Source organism: Otolemur garnettii, unplaced genomic scaffold (genome assembly GCF_000181295.1).
Source record: "Otolemur garnettii isolate 467f Iridium unplaced genomic scaffold, OtoGar3 scaffold00032, whole genome shotgun sequence".
NCBI lineage: Eukaryota > Metazoa > Chordata > Mammalia > Primates > Galagidae > Otolemur > Otolemur garnettii.
This window is the reverse complement of record NW_003852427.1, coordinates 6,828,726-6,849,475: the sequence shown is the minus strand read 5'-3', so window position 1 is coordinate 6,849,475 and position 20,750 is coordinate 6,828,726. Positions and strand designations below refer to the sequence as shown.

At 36.2% G+C, this 20,750-nt stretch overlaps 1 protein-coding gene and 1 pseudogene across 2 annotated transcripts in view; one reads left to right on the top strand and one right to left on the bottom strand.

Moving 5' to 3' along the window:
• Positions 1-20,750, top strand: part of STAG1 (stromal antigen 1) — a 412,760-nt gene that overhangs the window by 143,801 nt on the left and 248,209 nt on the right. For both annotated transcript variants that reach the window (XM_003789415.3, XM_023513064.1), the window contains one exon: positions 859-1,023. In XM_003789415.3, the coding sequence (XP_003789463.1) occupies positions 859-1,023 (165 nt within the window). The remainder of the gene's footprint in view (positions 1-858; positions 1,024-20,750) is intronic.
• Positions 7,651-7,793, bottom strand: LOC111725157 (annotated as a pseudogene).

Here is a 20,750-nt window from a genome sequence, read left to right as displayed (position 1 = left end):
AAAAAAAAAAAAAAGTGTCAGGCAGTGGTATTTAACTGAAGAATATAAACTCTATCAGGACAGGAATGTTTTGTCTGTTTAGTTTATTGCTATATTCCTGATACCTAGAATGGTTCAAATATATCCAATTCATATTTGTTGCACAACTTTGAAATATTTGAGCACTTCAGTAGAGGGAGAAGTTGGATATATAGCACTTCCCAGGAATGTTTTATTGAACAAGGTTTCTAAGGAAGTATTAAGGAAGGTCTGGGGAAAAAACTGTCAACAGTGGGTGTGGTTAAAATGTTCAGCATTGGCGTTGTTGTACAAAATACTAAGGCAATATTTTAGATTTTATTTTCATATCTTATATATATGAACTTACGTTTTGCTGCTTGTACTTTTTTTTTTTTTTTTTTTGAGACAAGAGTCTCACTTTGTTGCCCTCGGTAGAGTTCTGTGGTATCTTAGCTCATAGCAACCTCAAACTCTTGAGCTTAAGTGATTCTGCTGCCTCAGCCTCCCAAGTAGCTGGGATTACAGGCGCCCAGTACAACACTTGACTATTTCCTTTGTTGTTGTTGCTGTTGTTGTTGTAGTAGTTGTTGTTTAGCAGGCTGAGGCTGGGCTTGAACCCGCCAGTCTCAGTGTATATGGCCAATACCCTACTCACTTAGCTATGGGCACCGAGCCTGCTTGTACTTGTTTGAATAAGTGAGACCAAATCATAAAGCTTCTTTTGATTAGGGATTATACAGTCTCTCTTATCAGTAGTGGTCCTAAATACATTTCAGGGGATCAAACATAATTTACGATCATTTTCTATAAAGAAAGTAAACCCTCATTGAATGTAATTTTATTTATCTTTTTATTCAGTCTACAAATAAGAAACCTCGAAAATCTCCAGGTGAGAAGAGTAGAATTGAAGGTGCGGTCAGAGGACTGGGCCGTGGAAGAGCTAATGGGCACCCTCAACAAAATGGTGATGGAGATCCTGTCACACTATTTGAGGTGGTGAAACTGGGGAAAAGTGCAATGCAGGTAAATTTCAAGTGTTTTTATTTCATATATAAAGCAATAGAAGCAATGACCTGTATGGAATCTGTTAGTGTATACATTGGCACTTTATGAACTCTTATTTCTTACCAAGAAATTTGTTCTTAAAGGTTTTTGGTTTGATTTGGTAAAGAGCGTCAGGAATAGGATTTCATTTAAATCCTGTAATTATGCTGACATAAACTGTGTCAGCTATAAATCCATGGTCTTAGTCCCAACCCCTGGGCTGTAGAACTGTCCAAGGTCCATGGCCTGTTAGGTATCAGCCTGTACAGCAGGAGGTGATCTGGGTGGGTGGGTGGGTGGGTGTGTGTGTGGGGGTGTGTGTGTGTGTGTACCTTTATCTGTGTTCACAGCTGTTCCCCATCCCTCTTAATCATCACCTGAGCTTGTCTCTTATCAGATCCTACCACCCAAAAGGTCGGGGGGGGGGGACTTTTGGTGGGACTACTGAGTAGAAAGAGCTATAATAGGAGCTGCCCAGGAGAATTTTTATTGCTTTGATGTATTTTTTTAGAATTTGATTGGGTATAAGTAACACATGTGTATTGCAGTATTTGAAAAAGGAAAGGATGTAAAAGAGCATTCTTTATTAGTGAATCAGGAATGACCACAATTATTATCTTGTGGTTATTTTTTATATGTATATGATCATTTATAACCTACTTACTCTTTTAGCTCTCATTTACTTAACAAATATCATTAAGTATTCTGAAAGAGCATAATTTTATTGGCTTCTTACTAATACAGTATAAGAATGAACCACAATTATTTTGCTCATCCTTTAGAATGTCTTTACATTTTTTTACTATTATAAAATACAGTTATTCTTCATATTTACATCATCACATCTTTTTTATTTTAGAGTTCTAAAGTTGGAATTATTTGGCTATGAGGTATTTTTAAGCTGTGTGATACATAAATATTATAATTTCTCCAAAAAAAATACTGCCTTACTTTTCACCATAACTGTAGCAGAATGCCCATATTTCCTTGTATCAGTGCTAGCAATTTGGTATTTTTTTTTAATTAAGAATTATTCAGTAACCTAGATGAAAAATAACAACTCATTGTTATTTTAGTTTGCATTTCTTTGATCACCAATGATTAACAGTATATTAAATTGTTTTATTTGATACTTCTTTATTATTTTAGTTTCAACTTATGTTTGAAAATTAGGTAGTTTATGAAACAGCATTACTTTTGGAATTATTACAGTCATCTTTTCATTATACTTTCTGTTTTTTATACAAAAATATTATTTTTGAAACTCATAGGGCATTTGATGTTCATTACTTGTGTGTTACCAGATTGATCTGTTCGTTGAGTCTTGGAATTTGGAATTTGTGTGAGCAGGGAGGGAGGTGGAATAGTAGGATGATGCTAAATGGTAAAACAAATAAGGAACTCACAGTGATCCAAAGCAATGGATGACAATCTGTAAATAACATACAAGTAAGTATAATATAAAAATAGATTTGTGACCATTAGCCATTAAGCTTGACAATTTCTTCAATTTTACTTGAATAGAAGAATTGTTAAGCTATGGAAGTATTAATATTTGAGTTCTACTTTATTGCTTCCCACTTTCAGATAGAAACACAAGCAGAAAGATGAAAAAAATAATTTTTTTTTTTTTTTTTTTTTAAGACAAGGAGGGTCTCTCATTGGGTTGTCCAGGCTAGAGTGCAATAGTCTGATTATAGCTCTCGGCATCCTCAAACTCTTGGGCTCAGCCTCCCAGTGTGCTAGGACTAAAGGTGTGAGCTACTTTACTGTGCCTGTCACAAAAAGTGAATTTTTATGTAAAATTCTGATAATTGTATTTCATTATTTTGCTTTCATTTTTTCATGTAAAACTTTTACTTTACCAGGTTTTTATCTATGTAAAGATAATTTTAATGCATATGGTATTAAAGTCCAATACCAGCTTTTATTTAATGTGATCAAACTTTTACCATCATCTATGTTTGAAATAAAACACTGACCAATTTTTTTTGCTTTCATCCACTGTGTTGTATTCTTCATTCAGATTACTCTTTCCTAAGCATACTGTTTTATATTGTCACTCTTCTGCTTAAAATCTTTGGATCCTGTTTTTATGAAAGGTAATAATTACTTATCAGGACCTTGTATACATTCTACAATTTGGTCTTAACCCATCTTTTCAGCTTTTTCTTACTATTCCTTTAGTGAAGTTTACTCCAAGCATTTTTTTCTTGTCTTAATAATAAATAGTTAAAATTTCATTTTCTGATATTCATATTTTTCTCTTATTGGCTGTATTCAGGTTAATTTATAAACTTCTGTAGTTGTTTTTATTTAGTAGTCCATTGTGAGGATTTTGTTTTCTATAGTACTTTCTAAAATGGCTGGGCTATGATTTACTTAGCCAGTTTTTATTTTGATTGCTTACAGTTTTATTGCATTAAAAATAGTGCTGTTTTGAATATTTTTACGTATCACTTGAAATGTCTGTGTTGAAATGTGTTATAAATTCTTGAAAATGGTTGCTGAGCAAAAAGAATCTATGTTTAAAAATTTGATTATGATCTTTTATGGACAGTGGAACAGAAATTTCACTGTTTCTTTTTTTATATCCTTGCTTCAAACTTAAAGTACAATAGATAAAATATTAAAAAGAGAATAAAATCAGGAGTAGTGATGCATAGTTGGAGTTCCTAGCAACTTGGAAGGCTGAAGCAGGATTGCTTGAGCCCAGGGTTTTAAGACTAGTCTGAGTAACACAGTGAGACCCCCTTCTCTAAAAAAATTTTTACTCCAAGAGAGTAGAGAATATAAGAGAGAGAGAACATAAGCAGATAGCAGTGCATTTAGAAACAGACTAAGTATGTATTTCTGTTTGTTATATGGATGAAAACTACCATATAATGAACCAGATTGAGTTTAGGGTAAAGAAGCAGATATTTGTAACCAGGAGTTTGGCTTTTTTATGTTAAAAGGACTAACAGTGCTTTGTGAACAGTAAAATAGTCAGGCTTTGCAGGAAGCAGGGCTTAACATGAGTCTTCCTACTTATTAAGAAGGATGAAGAAAGCTGCCAGTAACTGTTGGTGTATGTTTAGGGTAATTATATATCTCAAGTTGCCCTTGAGACTCCTAGTTATGTTTGTTGTTCATATGGTTATTAATTGAGGCTCCTTTAAGTCTGATTTATGTTAAAACTCTACTTACAGGGAATCAAAAGTTAAGGGAAGGGAGTAGATAGACATAGAGCATTATGACCAGTACCTTTTTTTTTTTTTTTAAGAGACAGAGTCTCACTTTGTCACCCTCGGTAGAGTACCTTGGCATCACAGCTCACAGCAACCTCCAACTCCTGGGCTTAGGTGATTCTTTTGCCTTAGCCTCCCAAGTAGCTGGGACTACAGGCATCCGCCACAGTGCCTGGCTGTTTTTTTTTGTTGTTGCGGTTCACCTGGGGCCGGGTTTGAACCCACCACCCTGGGTATATGGGGCCGGCACCCTACTCACTGAGCCACAGGCACTGCCCTATGACCAGTACCTTAATTGAAATGTGTGCTGACTTGGTGACTAGTTTTATAAAAATTCCTGGTGTTGAATGCAAATTAAAACCACAGTGGGTGGATCATGCCTGTAATCCTAACTCTCTGGGAGGCCAAGGTGGTTGGATTGCCCTAGATCACCAATTCCAGACCAGCCTGAGCTAGAGGGAGACCCTCTAAAAATCACTGGGTGTTGTGGCTGGTGCCTGTAGTCCCAGCTAGCTGGGAGGCTAAGGCAAGAGGATCATTTAAGCCCGAGAGTTTGAGGTTGCTGTGAGCTGTGATGCCATGACACTCTACCACGAGTGACAAAGGGAGACTTTGTCTCCTCCCTCAAAAAATAAAGCCCCAGTGAGACACTTTTTTACCCCCTTCCAGATCAGAAAATGATAGCTGACGCAAAAGGACATGGTTATACACTGTTGATGGGAATGTAAACTAGTACAATGTCTTTGCAAAATAGTATAGAGATTCCTCAGAGAACTAAAAATAGAGCTGCTGTTTGATCTAGCAGTCTCACTAGTGGGTATCTACAGAAAGGTAAAGAAGTCATTTTATAGAAAAGACACCTGTACCTGAATGTCTATTACTGCACAGTTCACAATCACAAAGATATGGAATAAGTCTGTGTGTATATTAAATGGTAAATGGACCATTTGATGAAGAAATATACACACACTGACATATACCCTGGAATACTATGCAGCCACAAAAAGGAATGAAATAATGTCTTCTACAGCACCTTGAGTGTAACTGAAGACCATTATCCTAAGTTAAGTATTTCAAAAGAGGATGGACAGATACTTCATGTACTCATTTGTAAGTGGAAAGTAAATGAAGGGTATATATGGTAATGAAATGGTGTAATGGACATGGAAACTGAGATAGCAGAAGTGTGCAAGGACAGTGAGGGATAAAATCTATCAGGTACAGTATATACTATTCTAATGATTGGTAGATTAAAAGCCCTGACTCTAGTATTAATACAGTTGATCCATATAACAAAAATCACTTATACCCCCTAAATTTATTGAAATTAAAAATACATATATTCCCAGTATTGTCTTACAGAAGTTCCTTGTTATAAGGCCACATTGTATGATCTGGTTCTGCAGTGAATTACTCAGGATAAGTAGAAGTAATCATAGAAACATTAAAGGGGAGGGATAAATCATAAAATAAATAAAAATTTAAGATACTAGAAGGATGGAAGAATAAACTGTAGGACAAAATAGGGAATAAATCAAATTAAGAATAGGTAGATATGAAAAAGGACCAGTCTGAAATTGAAAGTAAATTGTGTAAGTGTAAAATCTATAAATTTAGGTTTTACTCAGGAATAAATGCTGCATTAGATGCCATCAGAGGAAGAATTCAAGACTTGGCATCCATTGGGGCATTCTCTTAGAATATGGCAAAGATAAAGAACAAAGAGAATATCAAATTGTTGTTTCAAGACTTTGGTATGGAAAAAGGATCCCAAAATATATCAGGGAAGGAAATCAGAGGGAGGAAAAGAGAGACAGTTTTGGAAGAGATAATTGCATAATTTCTAAACATTACCTAGATCCAAAGTTTGTTCTTAACAATGAGCAAGATAGGTCTGATGCATATAGCTCAAGCAGCTAAAGTGCCAGCCACATAGACCAGAGCTGGTGGATTTGAATTCAGCCTGGGCCTGCCAAACAACAATAACAACTGTAACCAAAATATAGCTAGGTGTTGTGGTGGGTGCCTATAATCCAAGCTACTTGGGAGGCCAAGGCAAGAGAATCACTTAAGCCCAGGAGTTGGAGGTTGCTGTGAGCTATGATGCCACAGCATTCTACCCAGGGTGACAGCCTGAAGCTCTGTCTCAAAAAAAAAAAAGAACAAGATAAGTGTAAATAATTACATAGCTATAAATAGTATAGAATAACTGTGGAACGTTGATGAAGTATCAAGTAATATTTGATCCTGTTCTTTAGCTATGATGTGGTTAATATTGGAATACACAATAAACTAAATTGCCCTTACTAAATTTCATTATTGGTGCATAAAATGGTACTTTTAAATAACTAGTATTAAAGAGGAAATATAGAGTTGAAATGTGAATGTTAGTAAAAGTAATGTTAGTGAGAATGTTGGTGCCAGCTGAAGCATTACTAAATAGTTAAATAAATTAATGCTAAGCTAAAGCAGTACCAAGTAGAAAAAGAAAAACAGGAAACCTGAAGTAATTGAGAAGAAAGGAGTAATAAAAGCAAAAATGGAAATTAAATGGAAAAAATGGGTAGAATAGGTCAAGCAAACCCGAACAGATGAATTTAATAATTTTTTAAGACTTGGAGGTTTTATTTTAGGAATGCAAAGATGGTTTAACATTAGACAGTCTTTTAGTATAATATTAGTGTAATGTTCCAAATAATCATTACAGGAGAAAAATGTAGAATGTTTGGAAAAACTATGTGATAAAATACAGCAAAAATGTATAATGAACTATGTATAAAAAGCTATGTGATAAAATAAGCAAAAGTGTATAATGAACTAGGAACAAGAAGAAACTTCCTTAGCTTGGTAAAGAGTATTTCTCTCAAACCTACAACTTAGATCATGTTATTTTTAACAGTGAAATTTAGATGTATTTCCAGCATCAAGCATTGTTACCACTAGCCAGTGCAATGAAACCAAAAAAGAAAAAAAGATAAAAACGTTTTAACAGTTGATTTGAAAGATTCAAAAGTATCCATATGGCAGAGAATACAGTTGTTTGTGTTGAGATTTCAAGAGAAGCTAGAGACTGTTTAGAACTGTGAGAGTGTTCAACAAGTTCCTAGATAAATTAACATTAAAAAAATAATCTTATACAGGTCTGAGACTTGGAAAAAAATTTAAAAAGCAATAGTTTTCTGTTTAACAATGATAACTAATTAGAAAAAGTATTTGGAAACAAGACCTCATCCAAGATAGAAATAAAATGAATGAGGTACTAAAGAAAAGTCTAACAAAATTTTGGGTAAAACGGAATAATACTATTTTATATATATACCCATTATATTGAGTATCAGGCCTCAAGTAAGAAGGCTTGACTATACCAAGTCTCTAAGGCTGTAGAGCAGCAACTAGTGAGAGTACAAATCTGTGTAACTCCTTTGGAGAACATTTTGATAATATTAAGAACAATTGAAATGACCTACTACTTGGGTTTTCACACTACACTTGATCTTAGCCAAAAGGCCGAGAAGCGATTGGGTTTTCATTCATTGAGTAAGGATTTAAGGATTGCCTACACTTTGGGAACCATTTTTCCCACCTCCCCTTCCTCCTCCCCCCCCCTTTGAAAAAGAGCCATTTAATTCCTAGATTTTTTTTTTTTTTACATATTTATAACAGGCATATATAGGGATGTTTATTGTTGCTTTGTTTGTAGCAATAGAGGGAGATAGTAAAAGCCTAAACAGAATAATTGATAAATAAAATGGGACTTATTTAAACACTTAAATTCTCTATAGTAGTTAAAATTAATGAACTAGGATTCTGGGTACCCTTATGAATAAATTTGAGAAGTGCATTTCAAGGGGCCAATGCAAGATGCAGAATGATGCATAACTCATGATTTTATAAAGTGTAAACATACATATTATTTAATGCCATGTTTTTGATATTGGTTTCTTTTTGAGAAAGAGTAGGATCAACAAAGATGCATGGCATACAGGCATACTTCAGAGATACTATGAGTTCAGTTTCTGACTAACACAAAAAAGCTAGTTATAATTGTTTTAGCTTCTTAGCACATATGTAGATAATGTTTCTACTATACTATAGTCCATTATGTGTGTAATAGCATTATGTCTAAAAACATATTTTACCTTAATCAAAAATATTGCTTAAAAATGCTGATGGTCCTCTGAGCCATCCGTGAATCATAATCTTTTTACTGGTGAACTGTCTTGACCCAGTGTTAATGGCAGGTGACTGATAAGGGTAATTGCTAATGATTGGGGAAGCTATGACAATTTCTTAAAATAAGATGACAGTGAAATTTGCTGCATGGACTCCATAAAATGAATATTCTGTAGCACATAATACTACTTGAAATAGCACTTTACCCAGAGTAGAAATTTCAAAATTGGAGCCAGTCCTCTCAAACCCTGCTACTGCTTTATCAACTAAGTTTAATGTAATCTTCTAAATCCTTTGTTGTCATTTTGACGTTCATAGCATCTTCACTAATAGTGAGAATTAAGTAGACAGTAGCAGAAAGCATTTCTTAATGTAGAAATACGAAATAGAAAGGTGAAATCTATATCCTGACTTTAGAGGACTTAGATGCCCTAGTAAAAAATAGAGCTAAGGGAGAGATTAGATTCTGACCAATGATTTAGCATTTTACATGATGATTCAGCAATTTAGATGATTTATTTGATGAGACAGTTAAGGCTAGAATCAGAGACCAATTAGAAAGCTTTTTCCTGGCTTGGCACCTGTAGCTCAAGTGTCTAAGGCGCCAACCACATACACCTAAGGTGGCAGGTTCGAATCCAGCCCCGGCCCGCCAAACAACAATGACGGCTGCAACCAAAAAATAGTCGGGCGTTGTGGCAGGCGCCTGTGGTCCCAGCTACTTGGGAGGCTGAGGTAGTAGACTTGCTTGAGCCCAGGAGTTGGAGGTTGCTGTGAGCTGTGATGCTACAGCACTCTACCCAGGGGGACAGCTTGAGGCTCTGTCTAAAAAAAAAAAAGAAAGAAAGAAAGAAAGCAAGCTTTTCCCCCCTCTTTGATCCAATTATGAAGTAATGAAAGTTCAAATTTATAGGGAGTCAGTGAGGATAGAAAAGAATTCACAGTGACAGATTGTACACATATTGAGGCTATGGAATGATTCTGAAAGGTGAGATAGAGGAAGGAATCTAAAGTGATCTCTAGTTTGACTTGGTAGTATTTACTGAAAGAACGTTTGTATTAGAGGATAGATGTGGAGGATGGCTATGAGAATAGTTTGGTGTGGACATTTTGACTCTGAGATATTTGACACTAAATACATGTTGAATTTTGGGACATTCAAGCTATTTAGTTTAACAGTATTTATTGCTTTATTAGTTATAAATTAGTAAACATTTAAATGAATTTCTGAAATCCATTAACATTTGGATTTTGTACTTCTAGATATCAACTAAAAAAGTTGGACAATAGTTCGTTTATTCAACAAAAATTCTTTCAGTTATTGAGTTAGGTGGAAGAGATGGATGCCATATGAAGTAACTCATCTGACCTTCATCTTCAAGGACTTTCCAATCCTAGAAGGAAGAAGAAGTTGCTTATACTAAGCAATGATCTAATATACACAAACTGTATATTAATACAAACTTCCCTTGGACTTAACTGTAGTGATTAACAACAGCTTGTGTGAATCAGGAAAGGAGTGAGCCTATAAATCAGTGGTTCTCAATCTTTGGGTCGGGACCCCTTTGTAACAGTGAAAATACATCACAGCATTAGGAAGGTTGAGAACCACTGCTATAAATGAAGTATACTTAGGGAAACAGTTTAGTCTTCTGTTTGCTTTTGACAATGAACTCTGAAGGTAAAATTGATTCTATCCTTTTAAGTATGATTGGGAAAGAGATAGGTCTCTGAGGGGATATTCTGTTATCAGTCATTCTCCCTTAGAAAGGAAGCTTTGTTCTGGTGTCAAAGAAAAGTATGAGCTTTTTCTAGTTACATTGATTTCATCTGGCCTCCAAATTATAAATGGGTTAGATGCCAGATCTCTTCATATCAGGTGTGGAGGCATTCTCACCAAAAATTTAGCTGGGCTTGAATACACAAAGTAAAATAGAAAGCAGTTGAAGGTTTATTTAAATCTAACCTGTTAGGTTGTGTTTGAATTAATAGTTATGTAATAACTTTTATAGAAAGTGAGTATATGCTTTTGTGAGCCATTAATAGAATGGATAAAACTATAATAATTTTCTAATGTTCATTGGTTATAAAGCTTAAAGCTTTCAAGAATTCTTAAAACAGCTGAAGACTAAGGATTTAATTATAAAATAAAACACTGAGACATTGGACAACAAATGTGCTATTGATTGAAATGAAACTTCATGACAAAGATGGACAGAAGACTTTTAAGGACAGAAATACTGCAGTAAAGATGAGAGTAAAACCTTATAGAACTAAGTAAATAAAAGTACTTGAACAGAAGAAATCAATATAGGAAAGTGTAAGAAATGTGTTAATAGTTGTGACTGCTTATACTGCAAAATACTGGGTGTAGGATTTAAAATCATATATTAAAATTTTATAAACATTGAGATTATTTGCCTGAGGATAAAAATAGAAAACTGAAATAACACTTGTTTAAACAAGATAGAAATGTGTGGAAATAAGTGGATTATGAAATAACTAAAATTTTAGTTATTTTAATAATCATTAAAGTGTACTTAACCATAACTTCAGCAATACATTTTGATGTTTTTCAAAATGGATTTTCCATTTTAAAAAGGAAGAAGCTGCTAGAGTAACACAGTTACATCAGACTTGGTCTATATTCTAAGACTTCTGAATATTCTCCTGGTCCTGTTCAGTTTTCATTCCTTTAGCCTGACTCTGGTGAAAAATCTGAACTAAGTCTCCTACTAGTGATGTCGGTCGGTCATATTGCACACCATGTATGCATGAGCAATGTAATATACTATAAGTTGTGGCGAGGCGAAGGGGAATGGGAGCTTTACTGATCCCAGGCACTGAGCTCTTGAGATGAACTCCATTCTAGATCTCTTAATGCCTTCTGAAAAGACATGTTTGAGTGGCCAGGACATGGTAAACTCCAGCAAGCATACCTTTCTAAATGCTGATTGCCTGTACAACTCCAACTGTAATAGAAAGGGTATTTGAGGGTATTTCTATTTATAATAGAAAGACTCATGGAACTGGTAAATGTTATTCTTAGCAAAGTATCTCCAAAATGGAAGAACAAGTATCCAATGTACACAGCCCTATTTTGAAACTACTTTATAGCTTTCATGGGAATGTTATAACCTAATTATAGCCTTAGAATATGGGGAGGAGGGTGAGAGAGGGGAGGGGAGAGGGGTGAATGGGTGGAAGGAGAGTGATTGGTGGGGTCACCTCTATGGTTTATCTTACAAGGGTACAAGTGAATCTTTCTAAAAGCAGAGTATGCATGTCTTAACTCAATAACTGAGAGAATGACATGAAGGCTACATTGACCAGTTTGATGAGAGTATTTCAAAATGTATATGAAAACATCACACTGTACCCCGTGATTGCTTTAATATACACAGCTATGATTTAATAAAAGAAAAAAGAAAAAAGACTCATAGAAAGTGATACCTGGTAATGTACCTAGGTATCACTGGATTAGTGGGTGAATCTAATGGACAGCTACAATTTGGAAAAGGAGGACCTGAGTCAGGAATACAACACCCATGCCACAAATCATTATTGCCAGAATGTACATACCTTTAAACTCAAAAGAAGTTGAGCTACCTGTGTCACTTTTGTGATCACTACTGGGTATATTCTAAGTATATGGTGGTTGTGTACTATAAGGAGCCCATCATTTATGTTAAGTTGTAGTAGAACAACTTTCAGAAGGTTGTTGTTGAGGTAGGCATTGCTAGCTCTGCTTATTTTGTGAGGAACCTAGGAATGTATCACTTTCCCAGGGTTGTGGCCTTCTCAATGTGCAGTTTGTATGGAGTCCCCCTGCCAGTCATCTCTGTGTGGGTAAGAAATTCACCGGGTACACAGTGGCTCACTCCTGTAATCCTAGCACTCTGGGAGGCTGAGGTGGCAGGTTGTTTGAGCTTAGGAGCTAGCATTGCAGTTCTGGTGATCACCATCAGGTGCAATCTGGGGGAGTTCATGAAGATAGAGATCAAGAATTGGGAATGTAACTTATATAGCCAAGCATAGATTTGTATTAGGAAAGGTATGTGGATAGGACTTAGGATCAATTCACGGTGAAACTTGATTCTTCTCCAGGGCATGTACTTAATCCATTATCATCTACAACTCCCCTTCCCTTCTTTTTTTTTTTCCATCATTTTTTCAGTACCTTCATTTCTCACCTTTTCTTGAAGAGCTGTTTCTAGTATTCTTTCTTCCTTTTGGTCTGGGAACGTGAAATCTGACTCTAGAATTCAGCAAAGGCATATATATAAGAGGTCTCTATTGAATGATGTCTTTGATGATGTTATTACGTCTATTAAATGAGGTCTCTATTGAATGATGTCTTTGATAATGATGTCTTTGATGATGTTATTACCTTAAAATGTTAAGGTAATACCCCAAGATCATTTCAAAGTGATGGAATACCTTTTGAAGATTTAAATGAGTCTGGGTGAGGAATAGTGCTTTTCTTTCTTAACATTTTCAGGGGTGGCCAAACTTTTTTTTTCCTCCAGCATATTGGAACACTAAGACTTGTATTGGGCTATGCATAAAAATGCACAAACACAGAGGAAAGCTGATTAGCAAAAAAAAGGGCCCACTCATACTTTCTGTGATATCTGACACCAACCACAGATAAGCAAAAAGTCCTCACAAAATTAGTATGCAGCTGCAGATTGAGCACCCTGGGGTGAAGATTTTTTGGTTATCTAGATAACAATTAAAAATTATCAGGAGTTTGAGACCAGCCTGAGCAAGAGTGAGACCCTATCTCTACTAAAAATAGAAAAACTAGCTGGACATTATGTTGAGGCAAGAGGATTTCTTCAGCCCAAGATTTTGAGACTGCTGTGAGCTATGATGATGCCATTGTACTCTAGGGTGACAAAGTGAGACTCTTATCTCTCCCCTACCCCCCAACAATGAAAGATTAGCGTCATCAACCTGAGTTATCTACTTAGTATAGTGATCATCTTGTTGAAAGGAAAATCTGGCTTTATTTGAACTTGCATAGTATCTATATTTATTATCTGTTATACCACCAACACATATGCTACACTTATCACTTAAAAGAAATCTTATTTCTTCTGCCTAAACTTTTTTTCTTTTGTGAAGAGGAAACTCCATCTAGAAACAGCTAGTATTTAGTTTTTATTCTATTTTATTTTTTTTGAGACAGTCTCGTTTTGTTGCCCCGGGTGGAGTGCCATGGCGTCATAGTTAACAGCAACCTCAGACTTCTAGGCTCAAGCAATTCTCTTGCCTCAGCCTCCCAAGTAGCTGGGATTATAGTCCCACCCCCAGAATTGCCTATGTTGGAAAATGTTTCATGTGCTAATAAAAGAATGTATGTTCTACAGTTTGGGGATAGAAATTGCTGTAAATGTTCTTAGGTCCATTTGTTCCAGAGTCCTATCTAAGTCCAATGTTTCTTTGTTGATTTTCTGTCTTGATCATCTGTCTAGTTCTGTCAGTGGAGTGTTGAAATCCCCCAGAATGTTATGTTGCCATTTAATTCATTTCTTACATATAGTAGTATTTTAGTTTTATGAATTTGGGAGCTCTTGTGTTGGGTGCATTTATATTTAGGATTGTTATATCCTTATGTTGAATTGCTGTCTTTGTCATTATATAATGACTGTCTTGGTCTTTTTTTTACTGTAGTTAATTTAGAGTCTGTTTCCTGTGACATAAGAATAAGCTACATCAGTTTGCTTTTGGTTTCCATTTCTGTGGATTATTTTATTCCACCTATTCATCATAAATCTATGAGATTCTTTATAAACTAAATGGGTTTCTTATAAACAACAGATATGTGGAGTTTTTTTGTCCTTTCTTTCAATCTATATCTTTTAAATGAGGTGTTTAGGCTATTCATTGAATGTTAATACTGATAAGTGAGACACTATTGTAGTAATCATGTTGATTTTTACCTAGTTGCTTTATATTCTTTGTGTTACTGTTGTCTGGGAACAGGGAGCTTGTACTTTAAAAAAAATTTTTTTTAAGTTCTCATTTTTAAAATATTGTTTGGTATTCTTTGAGGTAATAAAGAATTAGGTTTTACTGATTGCATTTGTTAGGTGAAATCCCTCTTACAATTGTGTCCTGTCCCTCTCCCCACCAAAGAGGTGTGCCATAGGCTGTAACCACCCCCTTGCTCCTCCTTTCTCCCACTCCCTCATTCCCTATCCCCACCATGTATTAGGTCATTTACTGCCATCATATTAGAATTGAATACATTGGATTCTTGCTTCTCCATTCTTGTGATGACCTTACTAAGAAGAATGTGTTCCAGCGCCATCTAGGTTAATACAAAAAGATGTAAAGTCTCCATCTCTTTTAATGCCTGACTAGTATTCCATGGTATACATACCACAATTTGTTAATCTAGTCCTGGGTCAGTGAGCATTTAGGCTGTTTCCACGTTTTAGTGATTGTAAATTGAGCTTCGATAAACAGTCTAATGCAAATGTCCTTATGATAAAATGATTTTTTTTTTCTGGAAAGATGCCCAGTAATGGGATTGCAGGCTCAAATGGGAAGTCTAATTTGAGTTCTTGGATCATTCTCCGTACTTCCTTCCAAAAAGGTTGTATTAGTTTGCAGTCCCACTATCAGTGTAAAAATGTTCCCTTCTTTCCACATCCATGCCAGCATTTGCAGTGTTGAGACTTTGTGATGTAGGCAATCTCTCTGGGGTTATGTGATATCTCAAGGTGGTTTTGATTGCATTTCTCTGATAACTAGGGGTTATGAGCATTTTATTATATGTTAGTCATTTGTCTTTAGAGAAAGTTCTGTTCATGTCTTTTGCCCAGTAATATACAGGATTGTTTAGGCTTTTTTTGTTGATTAATTTGAGTTCTCTGTAGATCCTGGTTATCAAGCTTTTGTCTGATTCATAATATGCAATATCTTTTCCCATTCTGAAGGTTGTCTATTTACTCTGATTATTGTCTCCTTAGCTGTATAGAAGCTATTCAGTTTAAGTTCCATTTGTTTATTTTTATTGTTGTTGCAATTGCCATGGAAATCTTCTTCATAAAATCTTTCCCCAGGCCGATACCTTCAAGTGTGTTCTCCACGCTTCCTTCAAGGACTTTTACTGTTTCATGCCTTAGGTTTAAATCTTTTATCCATCCTAAATCAATTTTTGTAAGGGGTGAGAGGTGGGGGTCCAGTTTCAGTCTTTTACATGTGGTAGTCCATTTCTCCCAGCACCATTTATTGAATAGGAATTCTTTTCCCAAGTCTATGTTCTTTTTTATCAAACATCAGATGGTGATAAGAGACTGGTTTGATCTCTCAGTTTTATATTCAGTTCCAAATGTCTGTGTATCTATTTTTCTGCCAATACCATGCTGATTTGATCACTATGGCCTTGTAGTGTAGACTATAAAGTCTGGTAGGGTGACACTCTCAGCTTTGTTTTTATTGCTAAAATTGCCTTGGCTATATGTTTTTTTTCTGGTTCCATACAAAATGAAGAATTATTTTTTCCAAATCTTGGTATTTTAATGGGGATTGCATTAAATCTGAAGATTGATTTGGGAAGTATAGACATTTTAAAAAGGTTCAATCTCCCCAGCCATGAGCATGGTATCTTCTTCTATTTGTTTTTTGTTTGTTTGTTTGTTTTTCAATTTTTGGCCGGGGCTAGGTTTGAACCTGCCACCTCCGGCATATGGGGCCAGAGCCTTACCCCTTTGAGCCACAGGTGCAGCCCTGTTCTTCTATTTGTTAATGTCTTCTGATATTTCTTTCCTTAGGGTTTTATAATTTTCTTTGTAGAGGTACTTCACCTCTTTTGTTATGTATATTCCTAGGTATTTCTTTTTTTTTTGGAAATTCTGTGAAGGGAATTATGTTCTTGATTAGCTTTTCATATTGGCTGTTATTGGCATATGCAAAGGCTACTGATTTGTGGACATTGATTTTATATCCTGAGACATTACTGTATTTTTTTAACTTTTTTTTTAATTGTTGGGGATTAATTGAGGGTACCAAGAACTCAGTCATTACTGTATTTTTTGATCACTTCCAGGAGTCTTGTGGTTGAGTCTTTGGGGTTCTATAAAGTATAAGATCATATCATAGGCAAAGAGGAGAGCTTGACCTCCTCTGTCCCCGTCTGGATGCCTTTTATTTCCTTCTCTTGCTTGATAGTGCTGGAAGTTCTTGCCAATACAGTGTTGAATAGTAGTGTTGATAGAGGACAACCTTGTCTGGTTCCAGTTCTAAGTAGAAAAGCTTTTAGTTTTCTCCATTCAGTATATTAGCTACGGGTTTGTCATAGATGGCTTTAATCAGTTTAAGAAATGTGCCACTGGCTTGGTGCAGTGGCTCACACCCGTAATCCTATATTCTGGGAGGCTGAGGCAGATGAATTGCCTAAACTCACAAGTTGAAGATCAGCCTGAGCCACAGTGAGATCCTGTCTCTTAAAAATATTTGGGTGTTGTGGTGGGCACCTGTAGTCCCAGCTACTTGGGAAACTGAGGCCAGAGAATCACGTGATCTCTAAGAGTTTGAGGTTGCTGTGAGCTGTGACACTACAGCATTCTACCAAGAGTGACAAAGCGAGACTATGTCTCAAAAAAAAAAAAAAGGAATGTGCCACCTATGCCTGTATTCTTAAGTGGTCTAATTAGAAAAGGATGCTGAAATTTATGAAATGCTTTTTCTGTATCTATTGAGTGGATCCATGTGGTCTTTGTTTTTGCTTCTGTTGATATGGTGAATTACCTTTATAGAGTTGCACGTGTTAAACCTGCGTTGCATTCCTGGGATGAAACATACTTGATTGTGGTGTATGATTTTTATAACATGAAGCTGTAAACTGTTGGCTACCATTTTATTGAGAATTTTTGCATCACTATTTGTTAGTGAAATTAGTCTGAAGTTCTCCTTTTCAGTTGGGTCTTTTCCTGGTTTTGGTGTCAGGGTGATGTTTGTTTCATAGAAAGTGTTGGGGAAGATTTCTTCCTTTTCAGTTTTTTGGAATAATTTCTGTAGTATGGGTATAAGCTCTTTGTTGCTTTGATAGAATTCTGGTATGAAGCCATCTGGACCAGGGCATTATTTGTTGGGAGGTTTTTTATTGTTTCTTTGATCTCAGTGCTTGGAATTGTTCTGTTCAGGAGATCTGTTTCTTCTTTGTTAAGTCTAGGGAGAGGGTATGATTCCAGGTATTTGTCCATTTCCTTCACATTGTCAAATTTCTTTGAATAGAGTTTCTTACAGTATTCAGAGATAATCTCTTGTATCTATGTGGCATCTGTTATTTCCCCTTCATCATTTCTGATTGAGGTTATTAGAGATTTTTCTGTTTCTAGTTAATCTGGCCAAAGATTTATTGATTTTATTTATTTTTTCAAAACCTAACTTTTTATTTTATTAGTTTCTGAATGATTGTTTTGTTTTCAATTTTATTAATCTCTGATTTAATTTTGGTTGCATTTTTCTTCTGGATTGAAAATTAAATTGTTCTTCTTTTTCCAGTTCCATCAGATGGTTCATGAGTTTGTTTTGTTTTTGTTTTTTTGTGAGACAGACCCTCAAGCCGTGGCCCTGGGTAGAGTACCGTGGCATCACAGCTCACAGCAACCTCCAACTCCTGGGCTTAAGTGACTCTCTTGCCTAGCCTCCCAAGTAGCTGGGACTATAGGCACCTGCCACAATGCCTGGCTATTTTTTGGTTCTAGTTCTCATTGCTGTTCGGTAGGCCCAGGCTGGATCTGAACACACCAGCTCTGGTGTATGTGGCTGGTACCTCAGCCACTTGAGCTACAGGTGCTGAGCCTCATGAGTGTGTTGATGTACTTTCTGGTTTTTTAATGTAGGCATCTAAAGCGATAAAGTTCCCTCTTAAGACTACTTTTCCTGTATCCCACAGGTTTTGATAACTTGTGTCTTCATCTTTGTTATGTTTGAGGAATTTCCTCTTTTATCTCTTCTTCATTATCATTCAGCATAAGATTATTTTATTTCCATATCTTTTTGTGGGGATGAATGTTTTTGTTGGAGTTGAGTTCCACCTTTATTGCCTTGTGGTCTGAGAAGATTCATGGTATTATTTTTATTCTTTTAATTTTGCTGAGGTTTGATTCGTGTCCTAGGATGTGGTCTGTTCTAGAGTATGTGCCATGGGCTGATGAGAAAAATGTATATTCTTTTGGTTTGGGATTGTGTGTTCTGTGTATGTCTATTAATCCCATTTGTTCTCGAGTCACATTTAACTCCTTTGTATCTTTGTTTAGTTTCTGTTTAGAGGATCTGTCCAGTTCTGTCAGAGGGGTGTTAAAGTCCCCAGCTATTATGTATTATAAGATATCATATTACTCAGACCCATCAAGGTCTGTTGCATAAATCTGGGTGCATTTCAGTTGGGTGCATTAATATTTAAAGTTGAAGTGTCTTGTTGTATTGTTCCTTTGGTCAGCATAATATGTTCATCTTTGTCTTTCTTAACTTTAGTTGCTTTAAATTGCTTGTATTTGTAAATACGATTGCAGCCCCTCATTTCTTCTGATTTCCATTTGCTTGAAATACTGTTTTCTAGCCCTGAACCCTGAGTCTTGATTTGTTCTTCAAGGCTAGGTGTGTGTCCTGGAGACAACATATGGATGGCTATGCTCTTTTATCCAGTCAGCCAGCCTGTGCCTCTTCAGTGATGAGTTCAGTCCACTGACATTTATTGAGAGAATTGATAAGTGTGGTGGAGTTCTATTCATCATCTTTTGTGAAAGTCTGTTGTGTAGTTTTGTCCTTTGTGCTATTCTGGAAGCTAAGTTTTGACCTTTGGCTTCTGGGTATTTACTTTGCTGGTGGTCCATTGTGATGGTCAGTGTTGAGAATGGGTCTAAATATTTTCTGTGGAGCTGGTCTTGTGGAGAATTCCTTTTAGTGGTGGTATATCAACAGAAGATTTGATTTCTCCATCCATTTTGAAGCATAGTTTCTTAGTAGACAGAATTCTGGGCTGAAAATTGTTTTGTTGAAGTTGGATGACCATGCTCTTCTGTTTTGGAAAGTTTGAGTTGAAAAGTCTGCTGTCATCCTAATGGCTCTGCCTCTGTAAGCCAGTTGGCTGCTTGCAGAATTTTCTTTTTTGTCTTGATTTTGAACAGGTTCATTTCAATGTGTCTTGGAGAAGCTCTGTTTGAGGTGACCCGGGGTTCAGTATCCATCTGAAAGGAGTGTGTCGGAATCTTTAGTAAAACTTGGGAAGTTTTCATGTATGATAGTCTCCAGGAAACCTTCTGTTCCTTTGTAACAATCTTCTTCCCCTTTAGGGATTCCTATTATTTGTGTGTTTGAATGCTTCATTAAGTTTCATAGTTCTTTAAGTGACTGTTCTGCTCTCTCTCTCCATTTCCTCCTCTTTAACTACCTGGGTTAACTGGAAAACTTTATCCTCTGGCTCTGAGGTTCTTTATTCTCCATGGGGTCTAGCCTGTTTTTGGTACTTTCCACTGCATCTTTACATTCCCTGATTGTCTCCTTCCTTTCCGGAATGTCTGCCATATCCTTTCTATATTCTACATACCTTTCATCTGTCTTTTGGTTGTGTCTTTCCATTTTCTTCTTCTTTCCCTTTATTGTCTTTATCATTCATATTTTACATTACCTTTTTGTCAAATCCATTTATGCTTTATATGTGGAGTCTTTTGCAGTAGCTGCCTCATGGTTCCTCAGAGGATTTACTTTCTTTTGGTTTTTCATGGTACCCAAACATTTCTGTTGGTTCTACTGTGCTTTCTTCTTGTTCACCTCCTTCTCCTTCTTTATTCCTTTTCCCTTCCTCCTTTGCTTCAAATTACCTTGTCCCAGCTCAGTGCTGTAGCTCAGCGGCTAGGGCGCCAGCCACATACACCAGAGCTAGAGGGTTCAAATCCAGCCCAGGCCTGCCAAACAACGAGAACAAAGAAAACACCTTTGTCCCAGTTACTGTGTTTCCCCGAAAATAAGACCTACCCAAAAAATAAGCCCTAGCAGGATTTCTATGCATTTGTTAAATATAAGCCCTACCCTGATAATAAGACCTAGTGATGGGTCTTATACACTGCATAGCCACGCCATGCATTTCAGCGCAAAGCGGTAAGGAAGACTAAAATACCTTTTATGTTCTACAGCTCCTTTCTCTGAGCCATTCGCACCTGCGTGGGTGCATGAGTGGTAACCATGGTCTCAGGCATCCTATTGCATACGTGCAAACGACTAGGGGAAAGGAGTTCATGCATCACTAGCGCCAGCCCCACCAACAAGGTCAGCTCCCCCCGGCAG